Source organism: Primulina tabacum, chromosome 8 (assembly GCF_025594145.1).
Source record: "Primulina tabacum isolate GXHZ01 chromosome 8, ASM2559414v2, whole genome shotgun sequence".
In the NCBI taxonomy this organism is placed as follows: domain Eukaryota; kingdom Viridiplantae; phylum Streptophyta; class Magnoliopsida; order Lamiales; family Gesneriaceae; genus Primulina; species Primulina tabacum.
In genome coordinates this window covers 34,061,700-34,081,151 of record NC_134557.1, presented here as the reverse complement: position 1 = coordinate 34,081,151, position 19,452 = coordinate 34,061,700, and the positions used below count along the sequence as shown (strand labels likewise).

Below are 19,452 nucleotides of genomic sequence, written 5' to 3'. Positions count from 1 at the left end.
AGTGGATCCTACTCGAGGTGGTAGAAGGGGTGACGTAGGAGCAGTTGAAGTCTCCGAATATCCATAAACATATATTTTGTATTTAACTGATTAACTGTTGTTTTCAAACTGACTTGATCAATTAGAGCATCCGTCGGTTCAGTTTCTGCCATAACTGAACTGATATATGCGACAATTGATCCCTACTTTTCAGTTATTCAGTTTACATAAGTTAAAATATTTTCTAATTTAACAGTCTTCTTCATGAAGGATTACTTTGAATTTCTTTCGCTTGGTTTTTTTACACAAACTCGATTTAATTCATCGGTGTTAACATTCTTAGAACACGAGCTATTGCAGCTCATCGGAGAATATTGTGTTTGAAATGCCTTCGAAGGCACTAGCACACGATCCTTCAGTTTGTATCAGAGCTAGTTGTTCTAAGAAGAACATTCGAAGAAAATTGTGTTTTAAAATTTGTTACTTTAAAATAGTGCTAAAAGCTATTTAAAAGTATTTCATACAATTTTCAAATTATTTGAAAATATTTATTTATCACTCATTACGAAGGGTTGAGAGGATTGTTTCTACAACTAACGTTGTCGCTACTTTTCTCGACTCATAGATTTGGGGCTTTAATCAGCCTGCAGGGCCCTGAGCTTCATCTATCAAGATGCACGGGTAATTTGTTCGATGAACAAGATTTCAGTTGCAAGCTACCAGGTCAGCTGTTCTTCAGATGAAACTCATCCATGTTGGGATTTTGGTCGATTTAATCACCAGCTGAACTCCACTTGAGCCTAGTTAGATTCTGCTCGACTAGTTGGGTAAGCCAAAGATCAAGTTCAAGGCAAATTAACTCGTTTATCTAACAAATTGAAATCATGACTAGTGCAGCATTTCAAGCAGTCAAGGCAACCAGTTGTTTACATAAACCAACTGATAACTGATGTTATTTAAAATAAGCTATTTGTTGTAACTTCATGTTCGCAATCTTGATTTTGATGTTAACAAAACTTGTTGTTGTATTTCTAACATTTTTACTCAAGTGTGAAGTTATTAAAACAAGAAGCAAGCTGAAATTGAATTCTGCACAAACTGAATTTCTGGCAAACTTCGGTGTATTGAAGATATATCTCATCTGGATGATCCAAATGACAATCTGCCAACTATACTGATCAGAAAACCTAATTTGGAACAAGTCGTATTTCACGTCAGTTGGGTAAATTCGGATGTTATCAAGGTTTAACTGATCGCTCAATTACCAAACTGATTGAACGAAAACAGCAATCAGTTGGGTTTGAGCAATTGCGGTATTTTTGGTCATATCTCTCAGTTCGGTTATCGAAATGAAGCGATTCAGTATGCGTAGGAAAGATAAGATGAAGATCTACAAATCATCTTCAGAGGTCAAAGTCTGAATCAAAGCTTAAGATGCTGATAAATGACGATGAAGCTACTGGTTCTCTGCACAAACTGAAATCAGTTAGGCTGATTTCAGCACACCAATTGAAACTGAACCAGAACAACTGAACTGAACCAGCTGCTGACCAACTGAACCAGACCAACTGAACCAAACCAGCTGAACTGAACCGAACCAGCAGCTGACCAACTGAACTGTACTGAACTGAACCAGCTGCTGACCAGTTGAACTGAACGACCAGTTGAGTTGACAAGAGTTGACAAGTCGGGAAAATGCCCAGAAAGACGAATTTGACTGTTACAATTTCATAAACACTACAGAAACTTTCCAAACGGTCATATTATTGTGTCTAACGTATATATAATTGTTGGGGCATATAAATACAACATATTGAATATCAAACAAGAGCTTTTGAAGGGGATTCAAAGCATGGGCAGTTAGCATGAAGAATTTAGCTAGTTGAGAGCACCAGCCCTTGTGTGAGGATACATTTGAGATGTACATTGTAAAAGATAAATTCCTCACACACAATCACTCACACATATACAAGAGACTTGAAACTTCAAATATTAGTTGAGTGAGTCTTTACACAAAGACGTAAAAGATTGTGTTTGTAGTCTTGGCATAAGAGACGTTAAACATTATGCTGATTGTGAGGTGCTGCCTACAATCTTGAGTGCTAGGAGTTCTGTTAAGGCAGTGGGTAAGTCCTAGCCGAGTGAGTTTGTACAAAGAGTTGTATAAATCAAAGTCTTCTAGTGAATCTTTCCCAAGGGGAAGAAGGAGTGAAGTAGGAGCATTTGAAGTCTCCGAACATCCATAAACAAATTTGTGTCTATTTGTTTATTGCATTTACTTATCATTTTCATAGTTTTAAAGATGCATTGTCGTTTTATGTGTTCTTCAAAAACCAAAATATTGGATACTAAGTGTTTGATAAAATGCTTCAACTAAAATATTTTTTACTCATTCAACTTGCATATATTTCAAATGCTTTACAAAATATTTAATCAGTTTCTACGAAGGAGTATTTCGAGTATTTTTCGCTTGGTTTGAACACCAAACTCGATTTAATTCATCGGTATTCAATATTTCAAGAACCGAGCTATTGTAGTTCAACGATGATCCCCCCATCGATCCTAACACTATTGTAGTAGCATTTTTCCTTACAACTGATGATGTATGTACTCAAATGTAAATACAAGGAAGTCTATTTGATTTAATAAACATCATGTGTATCTAGTTATGTTTCGTTGTGACTGAATGGATATTTCCAGACTTCTTGTCTACATTGCTTGAATGAATATAACCTCTGAATGGATGCTTAGATAAATTACTTCTCAAATACGAGTTTTAATTCAGTTTTTGAGGGGGAGTTTTTCTTTTATCCCCAAACTGTAAATTTACTTTTCTATCCGACTTTAAAATTCAGTTGTTGAGGGGGAGGTTTCTTTTCTTCAACTGAAGTTGTTTTTAACTCGTTTTTAATCCAGTTCTTGAGGGGAAGATTTTAAACGTCGTTTAAACATACTAACCCTCGTAAGTTTAAAAGGTCTTTTAAAAATGTTTTAATATTTTTTTTACCGTTTTAATTGCTCGAGTTTTGTGATCAAAAATGGGGAGATTGTTGGAACTTTTCAAGTTTGTAATCTTGATTTTGATATTAACAAAATTTGTTATTCTGTTTCTAATAATTTACCTTAAGTGTGCAGAAGTTAGGATCGGTTACGAGGTGTCTGAATCGTAAACTGAAGACCCAACTGTTCGCACAAACTGAATCATGCGAACTGATATGTCAATTGAGCAGTTCAGCAGATTGTCCAACTGATTGGTGGTTCAGCAGGAGAACCTCAGAAGCCTGGCCAGCCGAAGGAGTGTTCAACTGATGAAGAAACCCAGCTGATCAGTTCAACTGAACGAGATTTAAATCAGTTTAACTGATGATTCAACTGATTTCAACAGCCCAACTGAAGATCAGTTCAGCTGACTAGTTCGGAGCATCAGTTAAGAATCTTTCAGTTGTAGATGAATACAAACTCATTCAGTGGATTCCAGCTATACACAAAGGTACAAAAGCAATTGTCCAGCTAAAGGACAATAATGAACGTTGCATCAGAGCTTTAATGACAAAGTGTTTCAGAAAGACAGTATAAAAGTCGAGACACAGAGTCCAAGAAACAAATTTAAGATGCAACAGATATATTTATTAAGTCTCACTGTACAATTAGTTTCCCGCTTATATAAAGAGGAGATCGGTGAGGACTCAACAATAGAGACACACAGAAGAGAGAAAGTGTGGAAAAAAAAAAGAGAGGACACGCTAAATGCTTATTAGCTTTCAAGAAGCAAATCAGCCCAGAGGGATACTTCAACGTGTTATCAGCTTAGTTTAGAAGCTTATTTCCCTCAGTGTGCGAGAACACCTTTGTTCAGTTCTCACACTTAAACACCACCACCACCTCTCCAAATACAGTCTTGCACAAAGATGTTAAACTTGTCTATGTAGTATTTCTCACAGAGACGTTAAAGAAGTGTTGGCTGGAAGGTGTTGCCTTCAGTCTAGACTAGGAATTCAGTTAGGCAGTGGGTAAGTCCTAATCTGGGTGGGTTTGTACAAGTAGTTGTATAAATCAAATTCTTCTAGTGAATCCTACCCGAGGTGGTAGAGGGGTGATGTAGGAGCAGTTGAAGTCTCCGGACATCCATAAACTTATCTTGTGTATTTAACTGATTAACTGCTTTTTACAAACTGACTTGATCAATTAGAGCATCCGTCGGTTCATTTTCTGCCATAACTGAATTGATATATGCGACAACTGATCCCCTACTTTTCAGTTATTCAAATTACATAAGTTAAAATATTTTCTAATTTATCAGTCTTCTTCAATAAGGATTCCTTCATGTTTCTTTCGCTTGGTTTTCTTAACAAAACTCGATTTAATTTGTCGGTGTTAACATTCTTAGAACACGAGCTATTGCAGCTCATTGGAGAATATTGTGTTTGAAATCCTTCGAAGGCACTAGCACATGATCCTTCACTTTCCAGTAGTTTCAAACTTTTGTCCCTTGGGGTCCAGCATTTCTTAATCCTTCTATCTGTCACTCCAAGGGTCTGGCTTCTCTTCTTGTTAAGAAGATCCTTCAAATCTATCACATTTACATTAATAAAAGCTGACCGGGGAAATGAATCATCATCTACCACCATGAACTCTTGTTCGTCAGGAAACTTCAAGACTCCCTTGTTAATTCTGTCATGCAAAATATTATTGGAAGCCCAGCAAAACTTAGTGGCATGATTATATCAGTTATAATACTTACAATATTCTCGACCCTTCAGCTCTTCTTTGGCTGACACTACGTGATCTGGTGAAAAAGTGATGAATTTTTCTTTTACCAGAAATTCAATAGCTTTATCAGTCTTTGATACGTCAAAATTGTATTGCATATCCTTGGGGAGTTGGGGGCTATTCTTCTTCTCTGGTTCAGTTAGTTTCTTTTTTAGTAGAAGAACTGTACATGAACCAATTGATCATATCTCAACCAATATAACATCCTCAACCTCCTGATAATAAGACCACATATTAGTTTTCTTTTTGTATGACTCCTCCCATAACAGTTATTCATATTCATCAAATTTGGCAGTCAACTCAAAGAAATCCATGAACTTCATGTTTTGGAATTTCTTCCTCAATTCAAAATCCAAACCATTTTGTGTCATTTTTCATGAACTGGGTCTCAATTAAGAACACATTGTACTTATTTTTAATCTTTTTGAGCCTGTCGATAAACGACTCCACAGATTTGGTTTATTGTTTGACTGATTTGGTTTATCCAAGACTATTTTCAATCAATCAGACATAGCATTAGATAGTGTTTGTGATATCTCTTCAATTTTCATCGTAGTCAACTCTTCAACCAAACGGTTTGAAATATGAGCATATATACCTTTGGAATACGTCTTGTATGCAAATCCAACTCCCTGATCGACTCTTCAGCAACCTGTTGTTCTGTCCGTGGAGCTTGAAACTCTTCTTGGTTTGGTAGAGACTCCTCATTCCCTTGATTGACGTTTTCTTTCCTTCATGGCGGCATAATGGTGTTACACTAGGCGTGTCAAAAATTGTTTGCACAATTTTTTGATTTGCAGGCGTGTCAGGTACACATATGCACCAATTTGTGTAAAATTGATAAAAAAAATCTAACTTCCAAAAAAACAACGATTGTAGATACTAAATTTTACCATCCGTTATAATCTCCTAAAAAAATATTATTCGATAAACAAAGAAAACTAGAGATTAATTCCTAACATGATCTATATTTTCAATAAAATGTAGAAATTCACAAAATATTGACATATAATAAATAATGTTGCTGAAATATAAAAGAAGATGACTTGAGCTACTGAAATCTGGAATGAAAACGATTGACTAAAGCTATGATAATTCTACTAGGAGTTTGCTAGAATTTGTGCGAGAGATTGTGTGTGTGTTGTTTTGGCCGATGTCCTTTTTTTCTTCTCTGTACTGTGCGGTTTTTTTCCACTTTCTCCGTGACTCACGATCTGTCCATGTTTCTTTCTCATGATCTCCTCCTATCTACACGTCATTTGATATATTCAAATCAATTTTGAATTAATGAGCTTTCTTATCTTATATACTTCTTTTATTCCTCTTCCTTGGCTTGATTACGTTTTGGGTCTAAATAAAATATAACCCCAACAGAAATGTTATACATATGTTTTATTTCATCTTTTCACAAATTTTGTTGCATTTACTGAAGAAATAAAATCGATAACCCGAAGTTTCTCATCCATGGGATTTTAATTCATACATCCATCAATTTAGATTTCTTATTTTTATGGTTTATATTTCATTATTTGAATGATCTTAAATTTATAAAAATTAACACACAATAAATACTTATTTATTTCATTTCATACGACTAGTTTTTAGAAAGACTACAACACATGCAACAAAGTATTTCAACTTTTATGCCTGAGAAGATACTCCGTGAATTTGTCTAGGTATCCATCATGTATCTCTCGCTCACCAAGAACAGCACTTGCTTCCTTAGCTTTGTCCCTAAATTTCTGCCCAACATCTTCAACCATCACCATTCTTATACACTGCGCTACCGAATCTCTCGTGAACGATCCGTCTTCGTCGTTACGTTGTATTTCCATACCTATCTGCTTTTCCTCTAAAATCCTAGCGTTCATCCACAGATCCCCCAACAATGGTAGCATAACCAGGGGTATGCCGTACATGAGCGCCTCGAAAGTCGAAGTGGTTCCACAGTGAGTCAAGAATGCACCAACCGAATCATGTTTAAGTATCTTCACCTGTGGTGCCCAATCTATCCAAACAACCCCTCGTCCCTTTACTCTCTCCTCGAATCCCTCGGGTAGGTGTATCTTGTCCCTCCTTGAAAACGCCGGCCTTCGGAAAACCCAAAGGAAAGGAACTTGAGATAGTTTGAGCCCGTGTGCTAGTTCGTCGAGTTGATCTTGATTCGGCGTTACTTCTGTTCCAAATGCAATGTACAGAACAGAGCCTTTGGTTTGTTTATCGAGCCACTCCTTGATTGAAATCCACGACGTTCCCTTTCGAGCTATGGCTTCGGAGAGCTCCAAGAACGGAATGATGTGCCCAAAAGCCAGCCATGGGAACATCACGATGTGTAGATTCCGATCATCAGCCATTGTTGATCGCTAGCTCGTGGATGCAGCACCACTGCAACAAGATCCGTCCCGGTGAGATAATCACGCGGTTTAAAATGACATTATGTTTTTTTTTTTAAGGATCGTCCATTAATAAAGTAATTATCAATCATTCAGCGTATAAAAAAAATCAAGAAAATCTTTGGGTAAAACGAAAAAAAAAGATTTGATGATGCATATTGAACAATATAATAATTAGAAAAAATTTATCATATAATTATATTTACAATATAAAAATTTTGTTATTATCTTGTTATATTTTATATTGATCATAAATTTTGATAAATAAAATTTGTATATTAATTTTTTATATTATACAAATTATTGTATAATTTTAGTTATACGTATAAAATTAGTCCAAACAATAATTTTGGATACACACGGAATATGTATATCGTAATTGGAGGTAAAAAAAAATTATAGCAATTTAGGACACTGGCATTTAGTCGCAAAATTTATTGTGAGACGGTCTCACGAATCAATTTTATGGGTCGAATATCTTATTTAGGTCATCCATTAAAAAATATTGCTTTTTATGTTAAGTGTATTATTTTTTATTGTGTATATCGGTAGGGTTGACCTGTCTCACAGATAAAGATTCATGAGACCGTCTCACACAAGACCTATTCGATATTTATAGTGTCCTCGATTTTTCTTTGAGATGTTCTCCCTATTGATATTTACTATTTTGTTTTTATGAAATCCCCATTGTAAAAAACGACATACAACTATATTTGACATGTGGATGAAACACCTGAGAATGTCATTTTCACAAAAAAGAGTTAATCGAAGTTAAAAGTTAAAATACCCCTGAAACGGAAGTTATATGGGATGTTTTCTTGGACGGATAAGCCTGCACGTTTATGGTCATTAGTTTTCCTTGAAGAGTAGTTGCGAAGTTTATAGGTTTGTTTTAGGAGAAAAATTATATAACAACATTTGCCAGATCAATTTCAAATAATTTTGTAACATAAAATATTTACCCATAAATGTAATAGATAATTTTTTCCTGTTCGATTTATAAAAAAATTAGATCATATGTAATGAACACTATAAATGCCAACGTCATGAATCAATAAGAGTAGGTCTTGTGTGAGACGGTCTCACGAATCTTTATTTATATAACGGGTCAACTATATCGATATTCACAATAAAAAGTAATACTCTTAGCATAAAAATTAATATTTTTCATGGATAACTCAAATAAAAGATTCAACCCACAAAATTGAGTACGATGGTCTCACAAAAATTTTTGTGAATTGGTAAAGGTCGATAAGCACACCACCCAATTATTCAGGACACCGAACAATTATATAGTAATTTTCTTGGTTTCTTGTCTTTGATATTTCAATCAATGACGTCATGAAGAATGCCTCGTAATTCACTAGAAAGTCATGTCTTTTGTTCCATCTTCTATTGAAATCGGAACCATCGATGCTGGTACACGAACGAAAATTGTATCCAAATAATTGAGCTTTGGTTTTATTTTTCATTCTAATCGGAAATGTGGCTTGTCGTGTGGCATTATTCGTTGGACAAATATTTGAGGATTCGTTGGCTATCTTCATGTATATAAAGCTGGACATTAAACTATTCCGAATTTTAAGTGGAGATAGTTCTTCTTTTATATCTCTTCTAATAGATCTCCCTCATTTGATCGTCAAGTTAAGTCCACGATCAGAGACTTTGTTTTTTGTTTGGATTGCAATAGAAAACGCAAACAATTTCTGCATTAAGAATAGGACACCAGAATTTCAAAAATCCGTAGTCAGTGCGACAATAATGGAGGTCGGCGTAAGGAAGAAAACGACCGAAATTCGTCACAAAGTTGAGGTGGCCGAGAGTTGTATTGAGAGAGGAGAAGAGGTTTTGTTGTGTATTTTGTGTTATCTTATGTATTAGTTTTTATTATATTTGATAACATATTTATTAAAATACACAAGTTATATGTTATTAGAATTCTTAATCCTACTATCATTAGGACTCTTAGATTTCATTAATTAAAATTCTCATATTATCATTATATCTTGTATTAATCAACTTTAGATAATTCATTATATATTTATTTTATATACACATCTTTATATATTCTTATAAAATATATGTATACATATATTAATATATCTACACATGCACAAATATTATAGGCATCGACACATTAATCAAAAGTAAATAAATGTTATTAATTTATTTAATTAAATGATTAATAAATTAATTCTAGACCCTTATAGAATATCTAATGAGAATTTTGTACATACGAGCACTTATTACTACTGATACTATTGTTTAATTAATAAATTTCAAAGTTACTAAATCAATAATTGTGAACTCATTATAATATTGATTAACGATCTGACATTGTCGATGTATCAAGGATATAAATCTTGTTTATATACTGAAAATTGAAAATTTCGAATATTAAAATTTTCCCTAATCCATTTTTGGCAGCTCTTAGTTTGTGAATTCTTTCACCAAAATAGGTTGTTCCGCTCTTCTTACTTGTGAGACCCAAATACTAACGTATAATATAATGTAAAACTAATTATAATATAGTTATACTATGAATATAATATAAACATAATAGCTGAAGCGTTGCTATAATTTATTTATAGCTTGACGTCAAACGAACGCTTTTATACACAATCATACTTTATTTTGTTTTACAATGCAGCATATCACAATCTACTAGTTAACACGTTGTTTGTCCTTCCTCCTTTTGTGGCTTCAGTTCTCCTGTATCTGGAATTTATAGTAAACGGAAGAAACATATGTTAAGTCTTTGAGGACTTAGTGAGGTAATAATCCAGGCGTCACACATATATATAACAAATGAATCATGATGATATCCCGACTTTGATCAATAGACTAGACGATTTTCGAATGAAAGAGAAAGGAAATAATATGTCATGACTGTCCCAATTCTAGAATTGATATGCATGTTAAAGATGTGGCTCCCATCATTATTCGGTGCAGCACATTTCCCCACATACTCGTATAGAATCTGTACAATGAATTAGTTCGAGCCAAGGTGAACTCACTATTCCGGACCCAAGTCACATTATTCAAATGAACCATATACCCAAATTGGAACCCGTTGTTCATTGGACTCACTATCCGAGCCTAAGCCACGTTGTCCAGGGGACTAGAAATCCAGTTCGATGATCGTTGTTCAGGCTCCATTCATTCAATCATTTAATCATTCATGCAGTCATTCAATCAGTAATAGTTGATCGGTAACCAATAAGAAATTATTTAATTTAATATGAAGTACAATATGATCAATAAATAGGAAATACAAGATATGATGTAATATATATAATCAAGCAGTAGTTATGAAAACATACGATAAATTCCAGGCCGAATGCCAAACATGTCATAAAATCAATAATAAACCTTACCTTTCTATCTTACAAAGTGATTTGGTTTGATAATCGAATTGTTTAAATATTTCTATATTCATCAATTTTGCAATAATTCATGTGTTAGTAAAATTCTTCGAGAATTAATTGTCTAAGTTCAGATTTTGATTAAATTTGATGCATGGGCACATTTTAAAATTACGAAAAAATCATAAAAATTAATTCCAAAAATTCTGAAATTTTCACAGTAGGTATATTTTGTAAATTTGTATAACTTATGTTTAGAAAGTTTTTTCTAATTCTAAACTGATTCTACCAAGATCGTAAAATTTCAAGCTGATTGACTAGGGGTATTTCTGGCCCAAAAAGAAGATTTGCGCTACTGTTTCTTGCCATTGATTGAACCTTAGAGCATACTTGGCATCATGTTAGACATTTTTCTTTCTATACTCAAGTTCAAAAACACTGTGCATGATTGAAATCCAGAAGCCTCAAATTATAAACTCATTTATAAGTATTCTGTTAGATCTTCATCAAAATAAAATCGCCAAATTCAACTATTTAAAATTTGACTATCTCAACAGGAACTCAGAATCCGATACTTGTGTGACCCTCAATGGTTCAGGGATACAGCTAGCTATGAGTTTACATATTCATGTGTTTCAAAATAACATTTATTATTATTCGGACTTAACCTAATTGACCTCATTCTTTTCATCAAAACATTGATAAAGAATGTCAGAAGTTATTTCTGATTGCATCAATCGGATCATGGTAAGAGCATTTAGTAACACCGTCCCATGATCCTTTAGGTATCCTGACAGTGCCTGCAAGAAACTTAAGTTATGGCTAGCATACAGTACGGTCCCTTCAACTCATATATCCCGATCGAATCTGCAACCATTGGTATATAGAGAGTTGCATATGAATTCGATAACGATGTGATGTATCTTTGAGTAATAATAGTGATATGGTATGTACAACTGAGGAAACACTTTTCCAAAATGCACATGTCTTACTCTGGCAAGAGATTCCTTGCACCATTAACTCATCATATCATTTAGGATATCTTTACCTGCAGGAAAATGGTGAATCCTTGACTATAACGCATTTTCTACTATGTGTTTCGAAACTGCACCCAACCTCGCCACCTGATAACCCTCAATGGAGTCGGTAAATGAATCACAGTGCACGCTATTATGTAAAGCTTCTACGTTGTCTCGGGTCAAATGACTAATGATGTATAGCCATAACCGCGGACTATTACAATCAATAAGTGATAATCACTTGGAAAGTTCAGTGCATCATCAGATGATAACTCATCTGTATGATTGGACATCTCCGTGCCCTTAGCAATGAAACATGGCGTTTATATCATAGATGCTAGTCTCAAGCTCAAGCGACATTTATCCTTATTTTAGATGACTGATTTGACAAAGAACCTATTTAGAATATAATGTACACTCCTAATGAGTTTCATGATATTACATTGAGAGGTCGATCTCATGGTACCTATTATATACTCAAGGAGTTTATCTATACAGCTTGCATTAGTATATAGATAAAATAAATGTCATAGTTGTATAAAAACATAAAAATATATTAAAATAAAGTTCATTTTTACATTAGAGTCAATAAAGCCCAAACCACAAGTTGGATTGCGGGACACCTACTCTAACAATCTTCCACTTGTCATATAGCCAACTGTCCATAGATCTTAGACCCAGTGCTTCACATTACTTCTCAAACAATTGGTCCTAGCAGGGGCTTCGTCAGTGGATCAACAACATTATCTGCAGAGGCGACTATCTCTATTGATATGTATCATCTTCCCACAATCTCCTGGATTATGTGAAACTTTCTTAGTGTATGTTTGGATCGCTGAGGAAACCACGGTTCGTTTTCTTGCACAACTGAACCGATGTTGCAGTAGATCGGAACTTGATCAAATGTTTAAGGAATGACATCCAACTCTTGAACGAAATTCAAAATCCAAACCCCCTCCTTTACTTCAGCCGATGCAGCTATGTATTCGGTCTCTGTGGTTGAATCCGCTATGGTGTCTTGCTTGGAACTCTTCCAAGAGACAACACCACCATTGAGCTTGAATACAAATCTATATGTTTATTTCGAATTATCCACATCTGATTGGAAGCTAGAATCAGTATAGCTTCTAATTTTAATTCTCCAATCCCATAATCCAAGAAAAAATTCTTAGTTCTTCTCAATTACTTGAGAATATCCTTCAGCGGCTTTCAATGCAATGTTCTAGGATTCAATTGATATCTGCTTGCAACATTCAATGCAAATGCAATATCAGGTCGAGAGATATCATACCATATATTATACTGCCTATAGCAGACGCATATAGAATGCAGCTCATGGTTTCTATCTCTTCATCAGTCTTAGGGCACATAGACTTGGATAGAGTCATATCATGACACATTAAGAGATATTCTCTCTTAGACTTCTACAAAGATAATCTGCTTAGTATGATATCGATATATGTGGATTGGGTGAACGAACAGTTCAACTAATTGTCTAGCTGATAGGTGGTTCAGCGGGAGAACTTCAAAAGCCCGGCCAGTTGATGAAGTGTTCAACTGATGAAAAGCCCAGTTGACCAGTTCAACTGAAAGAGTGAAATCAGTTCAACTGACGAGTCAACTGATTTCACCAGCCCAACTGAAGATCATTTCAAATCATCAGTTAGAATCAATCAGTTGCAGATCAAGACAAGCTTATTCAAGTGGATTCTAGCTATGCACAAAGGTACAAAGAAATTTTCCAGTCAAAGGAAAATAATGAACGTTGCATTAGAGCTTAAAAACAAAATGTTCCAGAAGAGCTGTCGGAAAAGTCGAGACACAAATTTCAAGGAACAGATTCAAAATGCGACGTATACAATAATTGAGTCTCACTGTACGATTAAGTTTAGCGCCTATAAATAGAAGATGAAGATCAGTGAAGACATATATGAACAAGAGAGAAGTGTGGCAAAAGAGAGGGCACGCATATTGGACATTAGCTTACAAGAAGCAACCAGCCCGGAGGGAACACTTCAAGTTATATAAGCTTAGTTTAGAAGCTCATTTCTCTCATTATGTGAGAACACCTTCCCGGTGTATTCATTGTTCGGTTCTCACACACACGCACACACACACACCACCACTCAAATACAGACTTGCACAAAGACAATAAACTTGTGTATGTAGTCTTTGACACACAGACATTAACGAAGTGTTGGCCGGAAGGTCCTGCCTTCAGTCTAGATCTAGGAGTTCAGTTTAGGCAGTAGTGTAAGTCCTAACTGAGTGGGTTTGTACAAGGTGTTGTATAGATCAAAGTCTTCTAGTGGATCCTACCCGATGTGGTATAATGGGTTACGTAGGAGCATTTGAAGTCTCGGAATATTCATAAATATATCTTGTGTACTTAACTGATTAATTGTTGTTTTCAAACTAATTTGATCAGTTCGAGGTGTTATCGGTTTAGTTCTCACCATAACTGAACTGATATAACCCATAACCGATCCTCTATTTTTCAGTTATTTAGTTTTACATAAGTTAAAAGGCTTTCAAATATAACAAATTTCTTCACGAAGGATTACTTCAAGTTTCTTCCGCTTGGTTTAAAAACCAACTCGATTTAATTCATCGGTGTTGACATTCTTAGAACACGAGCTATTGCAGATCATTGGAGAATATTGTGTTTGAAGCATCTCGAAAGTGCCCAGCACACGATCCTTCAAAAAATTTACTAGCTAACCATATTTGGTTGATTCGCAATATCCCTATGTAATTCTCAATGAGTAGTATGTCATCAAAATAAAGTACTAAGAATGTCACTGAACTCTCACTAACCTTCTTGTATACACAAGGTTCCTCGAGAGTCTTAGCAAAATCAAAATTTTTGATAGTGTTGTCAAATATGAGGTTCTAGCTCCAACTGCCTGTTTGACTCCATAGATAGATATTTGAAGTTTGCATACTTTATGCTTACTTCCTACTGATCTGAATCCTTCGGTTTGAGACATGTAAATCTTTTCCTTAATGTCACTATTAAGGAACACAGTCTTCACATCCATCTAATATATTTAGTCATATCATTCTACTATGGCCAACAGTATACTAATGGACTTGAACATTGCGACTGGAGAAAATGTTTACTCATAGTCAACACCTTGCCTTTGAGTATATTCTTTTGTTACCAATCTTTCTTTGAAGGTCACTACCTTCCCATCTGATCCAAGTTTTCTTTTGTAAATCAATTTGCATCCTATGACAACAATTCCCTCATGTGGGTCTACTAAGGACCATACTTGGTTCGAATACATAGAGTCGAAATCAAACAATGTTTCTTTGAAATTTTTTGGATCACATCTTTCAACTGTAGTGTGGTAGGAGAAGTCCAATGTGAGATAATCTCATTCTCTTTAAGGTATTCCTGAAACTCAGTACTTAAGTATTATCCACCTTGATATGATCAAAGTGTTTTCCTAATTGTTTCTATACTTCAGCTCTGAGTTATTTGAACTTTTCAAAGGCTTCAGAGTTGTATTTCATTAAATACACATACTCATACATCGAGTAATCATCAGTAAAGATAATGAACTAGGATTGACTATATCTCGTGCTAACACTTAGCAGGCCACACACATCTATATAGATAAAATCTAACAAATTTTGTGCACGTTCAACTTTCCCTAGGAAAGGGGCTTTCGTCGTCTTTTTTTTCAGACAGGACTCACATGTCTATAGAGAATTTATGTTGACGAGTCAAACATGCTCTCTCCCACTAGCTTGTAAACGTTCAAATTTCCCTAGGAAAGGGGCTTTCGTCGTCTTTTCTTTCAGACAGAACTCACATGTCTATAGAGAATTTATGTTTGACGAGTGAAACATGCTCTCTCCCACTAGCTTGTAAATCCTTCTTTATCAAATATGTCCTAGTCTAGCGAGCCACAAGTGTACTTGATTTAGGCTTTTTTTTTCTTTTGTTTGTTGTTTTTGATATCGTGTTTACTTAGACATGGTTTTTCGAAATACTTTTTATTTTTAAGTTATATAGATCGTTTTATATTTTTTTTGTTCCAATTAAACATTTCTTCTTGTAAATATTGCAAACACCTTTCGCAAATAAATAAGAAAATCATATTTATCAAGCATAGAAATGGAAAAAACGTTTTTAACCAAATCTGGAACATAAAAAATATCTAAAAAGAAACTTAAAATTATTGTTTAATATTAAATAAATATCTCTTATGCCCTTTGCAACAACTCTTGTACCATTGCCCATCCTCAAGAAAATCTTGCATTCACTTAGCCTTCTACTTCTTATAATCATCTGCAAATCATTGCATAGATGAGATTCACATCCAGTATCTAATACCCAAGAAATTGAATTAATTGAGACATTTATTTCAATAAAAAACATACCGTTGCCAGAACCCTTCTGAGCTAGATATTCCTTGCAATTGCGCTTCCACTGTCCATGTTTCTTGCAGTGGAATCAAACATCTTCTACTTTATCGGATTTATGGGCCCTTTAGAAGTGCTTGAAGCCTGCTTCTTACTTGGTTTGTTTTTTTTTCAAAGGAGCAAAACATTTCTTCCCCTTCTTTTTTGGCTGGCCCTTTCTTTGCCCTAGACGAAGAGCCCATTTGCAAGCATGTTGACCAACTCTTCAAGGCTGGCGTCCAAATTGTTCGTTTTGAATTTCACCACAAACTCATCAAACAACAATGAAAGCGACAATGGTGGAATGTCCGTGGACAATTCATTCGGGATAACAAGGTCCAAGACCACTAATTTCTCAACAAGCCCAATCATCCTCACACCCTGTTCATAGACCGAGGCCCCTTCTCTAAACATGAAGTCATGAGCTCCTTGACAGTAGCATGCCTCAGTGGACATGTTTGTTCACCATACAACTCTTGCAGGTGACCGTAAATATCAGCAGTGTTCACAGCTTTCTCAAACCGCATCTACAACTCGTTAGACATAAAAGCCAACATATAGCTCGTAGCTTGGAAATCATGGTCCCACCATTTCTCAAGCATGGTCAATTCCTCAGCAAGGTATTAGCATCTGCCTATTTTGGAGGACCTTTCTTGAGCACATATGCTATTTTCTCGGAATATAAAACAATTTTTAAATTTCCCAGTCAGTCGTAATAGTTAGTCCGGTTAACTTGTTTTGATCGAGTATCACAGATAAAAGATTTCACGACGGCGTTTTAAATATACTGAAAGGAAAACATAATAAACGTCGCTTACTATTTTAAAATATTTTTTAAGACATATAATTTGGACTTTTGTTTTTATAAATTGACTCCCACTGTTTTGATATTTTCACTATTTTCTGATAAAAACGAGAAATTCAATTTATTTAGTATGTTAGGCTCAATTGCTAAATTATGATCCCGAATAATATCAGTCAATCACATTTTCCAAAAGGTAGAGCCCAATTTCAACTCATTACAACCCTCACGTAATTTTGCATCGCGTTTGAGGAGGGTCAAACAATATCTTCACGTGCCGAGCCTAACTCACAATGTCGAACCTTAGTGTACCATCACCATGAAATCCTCCAATAATATGAGCCAAAGTCATAATAGTTCTACGCAATTTACATCAAATATGTCATTAGAATTCACATCTTTCCGGCGTCTAGAACTCCCCAATAATATGAGCCATACACTAATCGCGTGTGGCGTTCATCTTGCAAAACCCTTTCATGGAAAGCAAAGAAATATTAAACTTTCTTTTTAATGGGCTTGATTTAAAATTTGGATCTTATCCAAAATAAGGGATTTTATTTTAAAAAAATTTCTCATCATTAATTTTAAAAATTTATGCCACGTTTGTTTTTTATGAGGTAACACCTTTCCAAAATGCACGTGTCTTACTTTTGCGAAAGTTTCTTTGCACCATTTACTCATCGGATCATATAAGATATCTTCACCCACAGGTAAACGGTGAATCTCTAACTACAACACATTTGCTCGTACGTATTTCGAAACTGCACCCAACCTCTCCACCTGATAACCCTCAATGAAATCGATAAATAGATCAAAGTGTATGCTAGTACGTAGAGCTTCTATATTGTCCCATGTCAAAAGACTAATGGTGTTCAACTATAATTGTGGACTATTGCACTCGATAAGTGATAACCACTTGGAAAAGTCTGGTGGAAGATTGTTCAGTTAATCATCATATAATTACTCATTTGTATGAATGGACATCTCCATGAATTAATAATATGCAATGATTGCACATCTCACCAACTACACATTACAAGAGTAGGTAATCGGCATGTATTTGTCGCTTTACTTTTCATACACTTTATTTTTTAAAAAATTTCAAATTTACATTTCAATTCTTTTTGGTACTCCATGACCATATTGGTTTGGGAGAAAAGTTCATAATTATTTTGGTTTCAATTATTTATTGGTTTCTATTCATTTGGTTTCGGCAAATAAACTAGGAAACAAAAAAAGTAAATACTAGTCAATTGACGACCAATTATTGAAGATAGAGTATAAAAAATTACAATATATAAAAGCTGAGCCAAACCCATCGGGTGGTTAGAAAAAGTGATATATTTGAGTGTGTTTGGAAGATTGTGTTTTTGAAAAAATGATTAAACTTATAGAATATGGTGAAAATGAGAAAAAGTCATAAATAAGTAGTGTTTGAAATTAAAAGACAAAAGATATTTAAAAAAAAAAATCAATGTCTTTGATAAATAAATTATTTTTATACTAGATCTTTAATAAAATACAAAAATAATTCTATTGGAGAACATATCTTTATTTCTTCAATGTAGAGAATGATTGAGAGATTCACAACTTTTTTTTTTATTTCTAGTAAATTCCTTGAACTACCCCAAGTTAAACTCTTATTTCTAAGCATTTGTTGCATATGAATTATATGCATACTTTTTCAACGAAATGATTACATAAAAATTTTCCAATTTTATATAAATTTTCAAACAATAATATTTGGAAGAAAGCATCCATAAAACAAAACGAGGTCTTAAGTTGATAAGTTCGAATCATGGGGATGCCAACCCTTCGAATGCAATATATGTGCATATACCATCCCTTATTTTATTCATTGTCTCGTCAATCTGTGGAGATAAAATTTCACCACCATGGCTACTAACTCCAGTCGTATCATCTTCTTGGTAGCTGATAAGCACGAATTATATAATATTTTAAGGGCTTTATTTTGTCGTATTCGTGCTTATCTGGCGTTTTTAATCTGAGTTTTGCGCTTAATTCGTGTTATTGTCATTTGCAGGTTTGATCAAAAGATGATAAAAACCAAAGAAAAGAAAGAAAAGTCAAGCGTCGCAATGCAATGTCAGAAATACCCGGAAAAATAGCACAAGAGAACACCCGGACCCATACACGGACCCCGTGTAAGGGTCCGTGCCTCAGAAGCCGAGAGAATATGTTGACCGAGTCTACACGGACCCCGAGACGGACCTGTACACGGGGTCCGTGTCCAGTAGTTCCGGAAGAAATTTTGGACAGAGTCTACACGGACCCCTTCCCTGATGCATGCACAGGGTCCGTGCCTTTGAGATCAGACTCAGATTTGGCGAAGATTTGTCAGAGATTGTGGATTCATATAAAAGGAGAAAACCTAGATCAGAAAAGGGCTTTTGGCTGGAACGATTTCAGAAAAGAAAAAAAAAGAGTACTTTGGACTTTGGAAGACGGCGACGGCTTGGGAGAAACGAGAGGGAAAACGTGTTTTACACGCAAGATTCGCACACCATCGCTGAGAATTTCTTTTCTCTTGTTTTCTTATTTTCATTCATGAATTCGAACATTAGATTTTCTCCTAGTCTTGAATTTATGGAGTAATTTTTCTTGTGATCGGGACCACGATAGGGATAAACTATTGATTTTGTTCGTTCATTGGATTATTTGATTTATGAATCAATTCTATATTATTGATT

The 19,452-nt window shown here is 34.8% G+C and overlaps 1 protein-coding gene across 1 annotated transcript; it reads right to left on the bottom strand.

Annotated features, from left to right (window-relative positions):
* Positions 1-6,383: 6,383 nt before the first annotated feature.
* LOC142554690 (UDP-glycosyltransferase 91D2-like) lies at positions 6,384-7,103 on the bottom strand. The gene has a single exon (XM_075665359.1). The coding sequence runs from the start codon at positions 7,101-7,103 to the stop codon at positions 6,384-6,386; it is 720 nt and encodes a 239-aa protein (XP_075521474.1).
* Between the last annotated feature and the right edge of the window lie 12,349 nt (positions 7,104-19,452).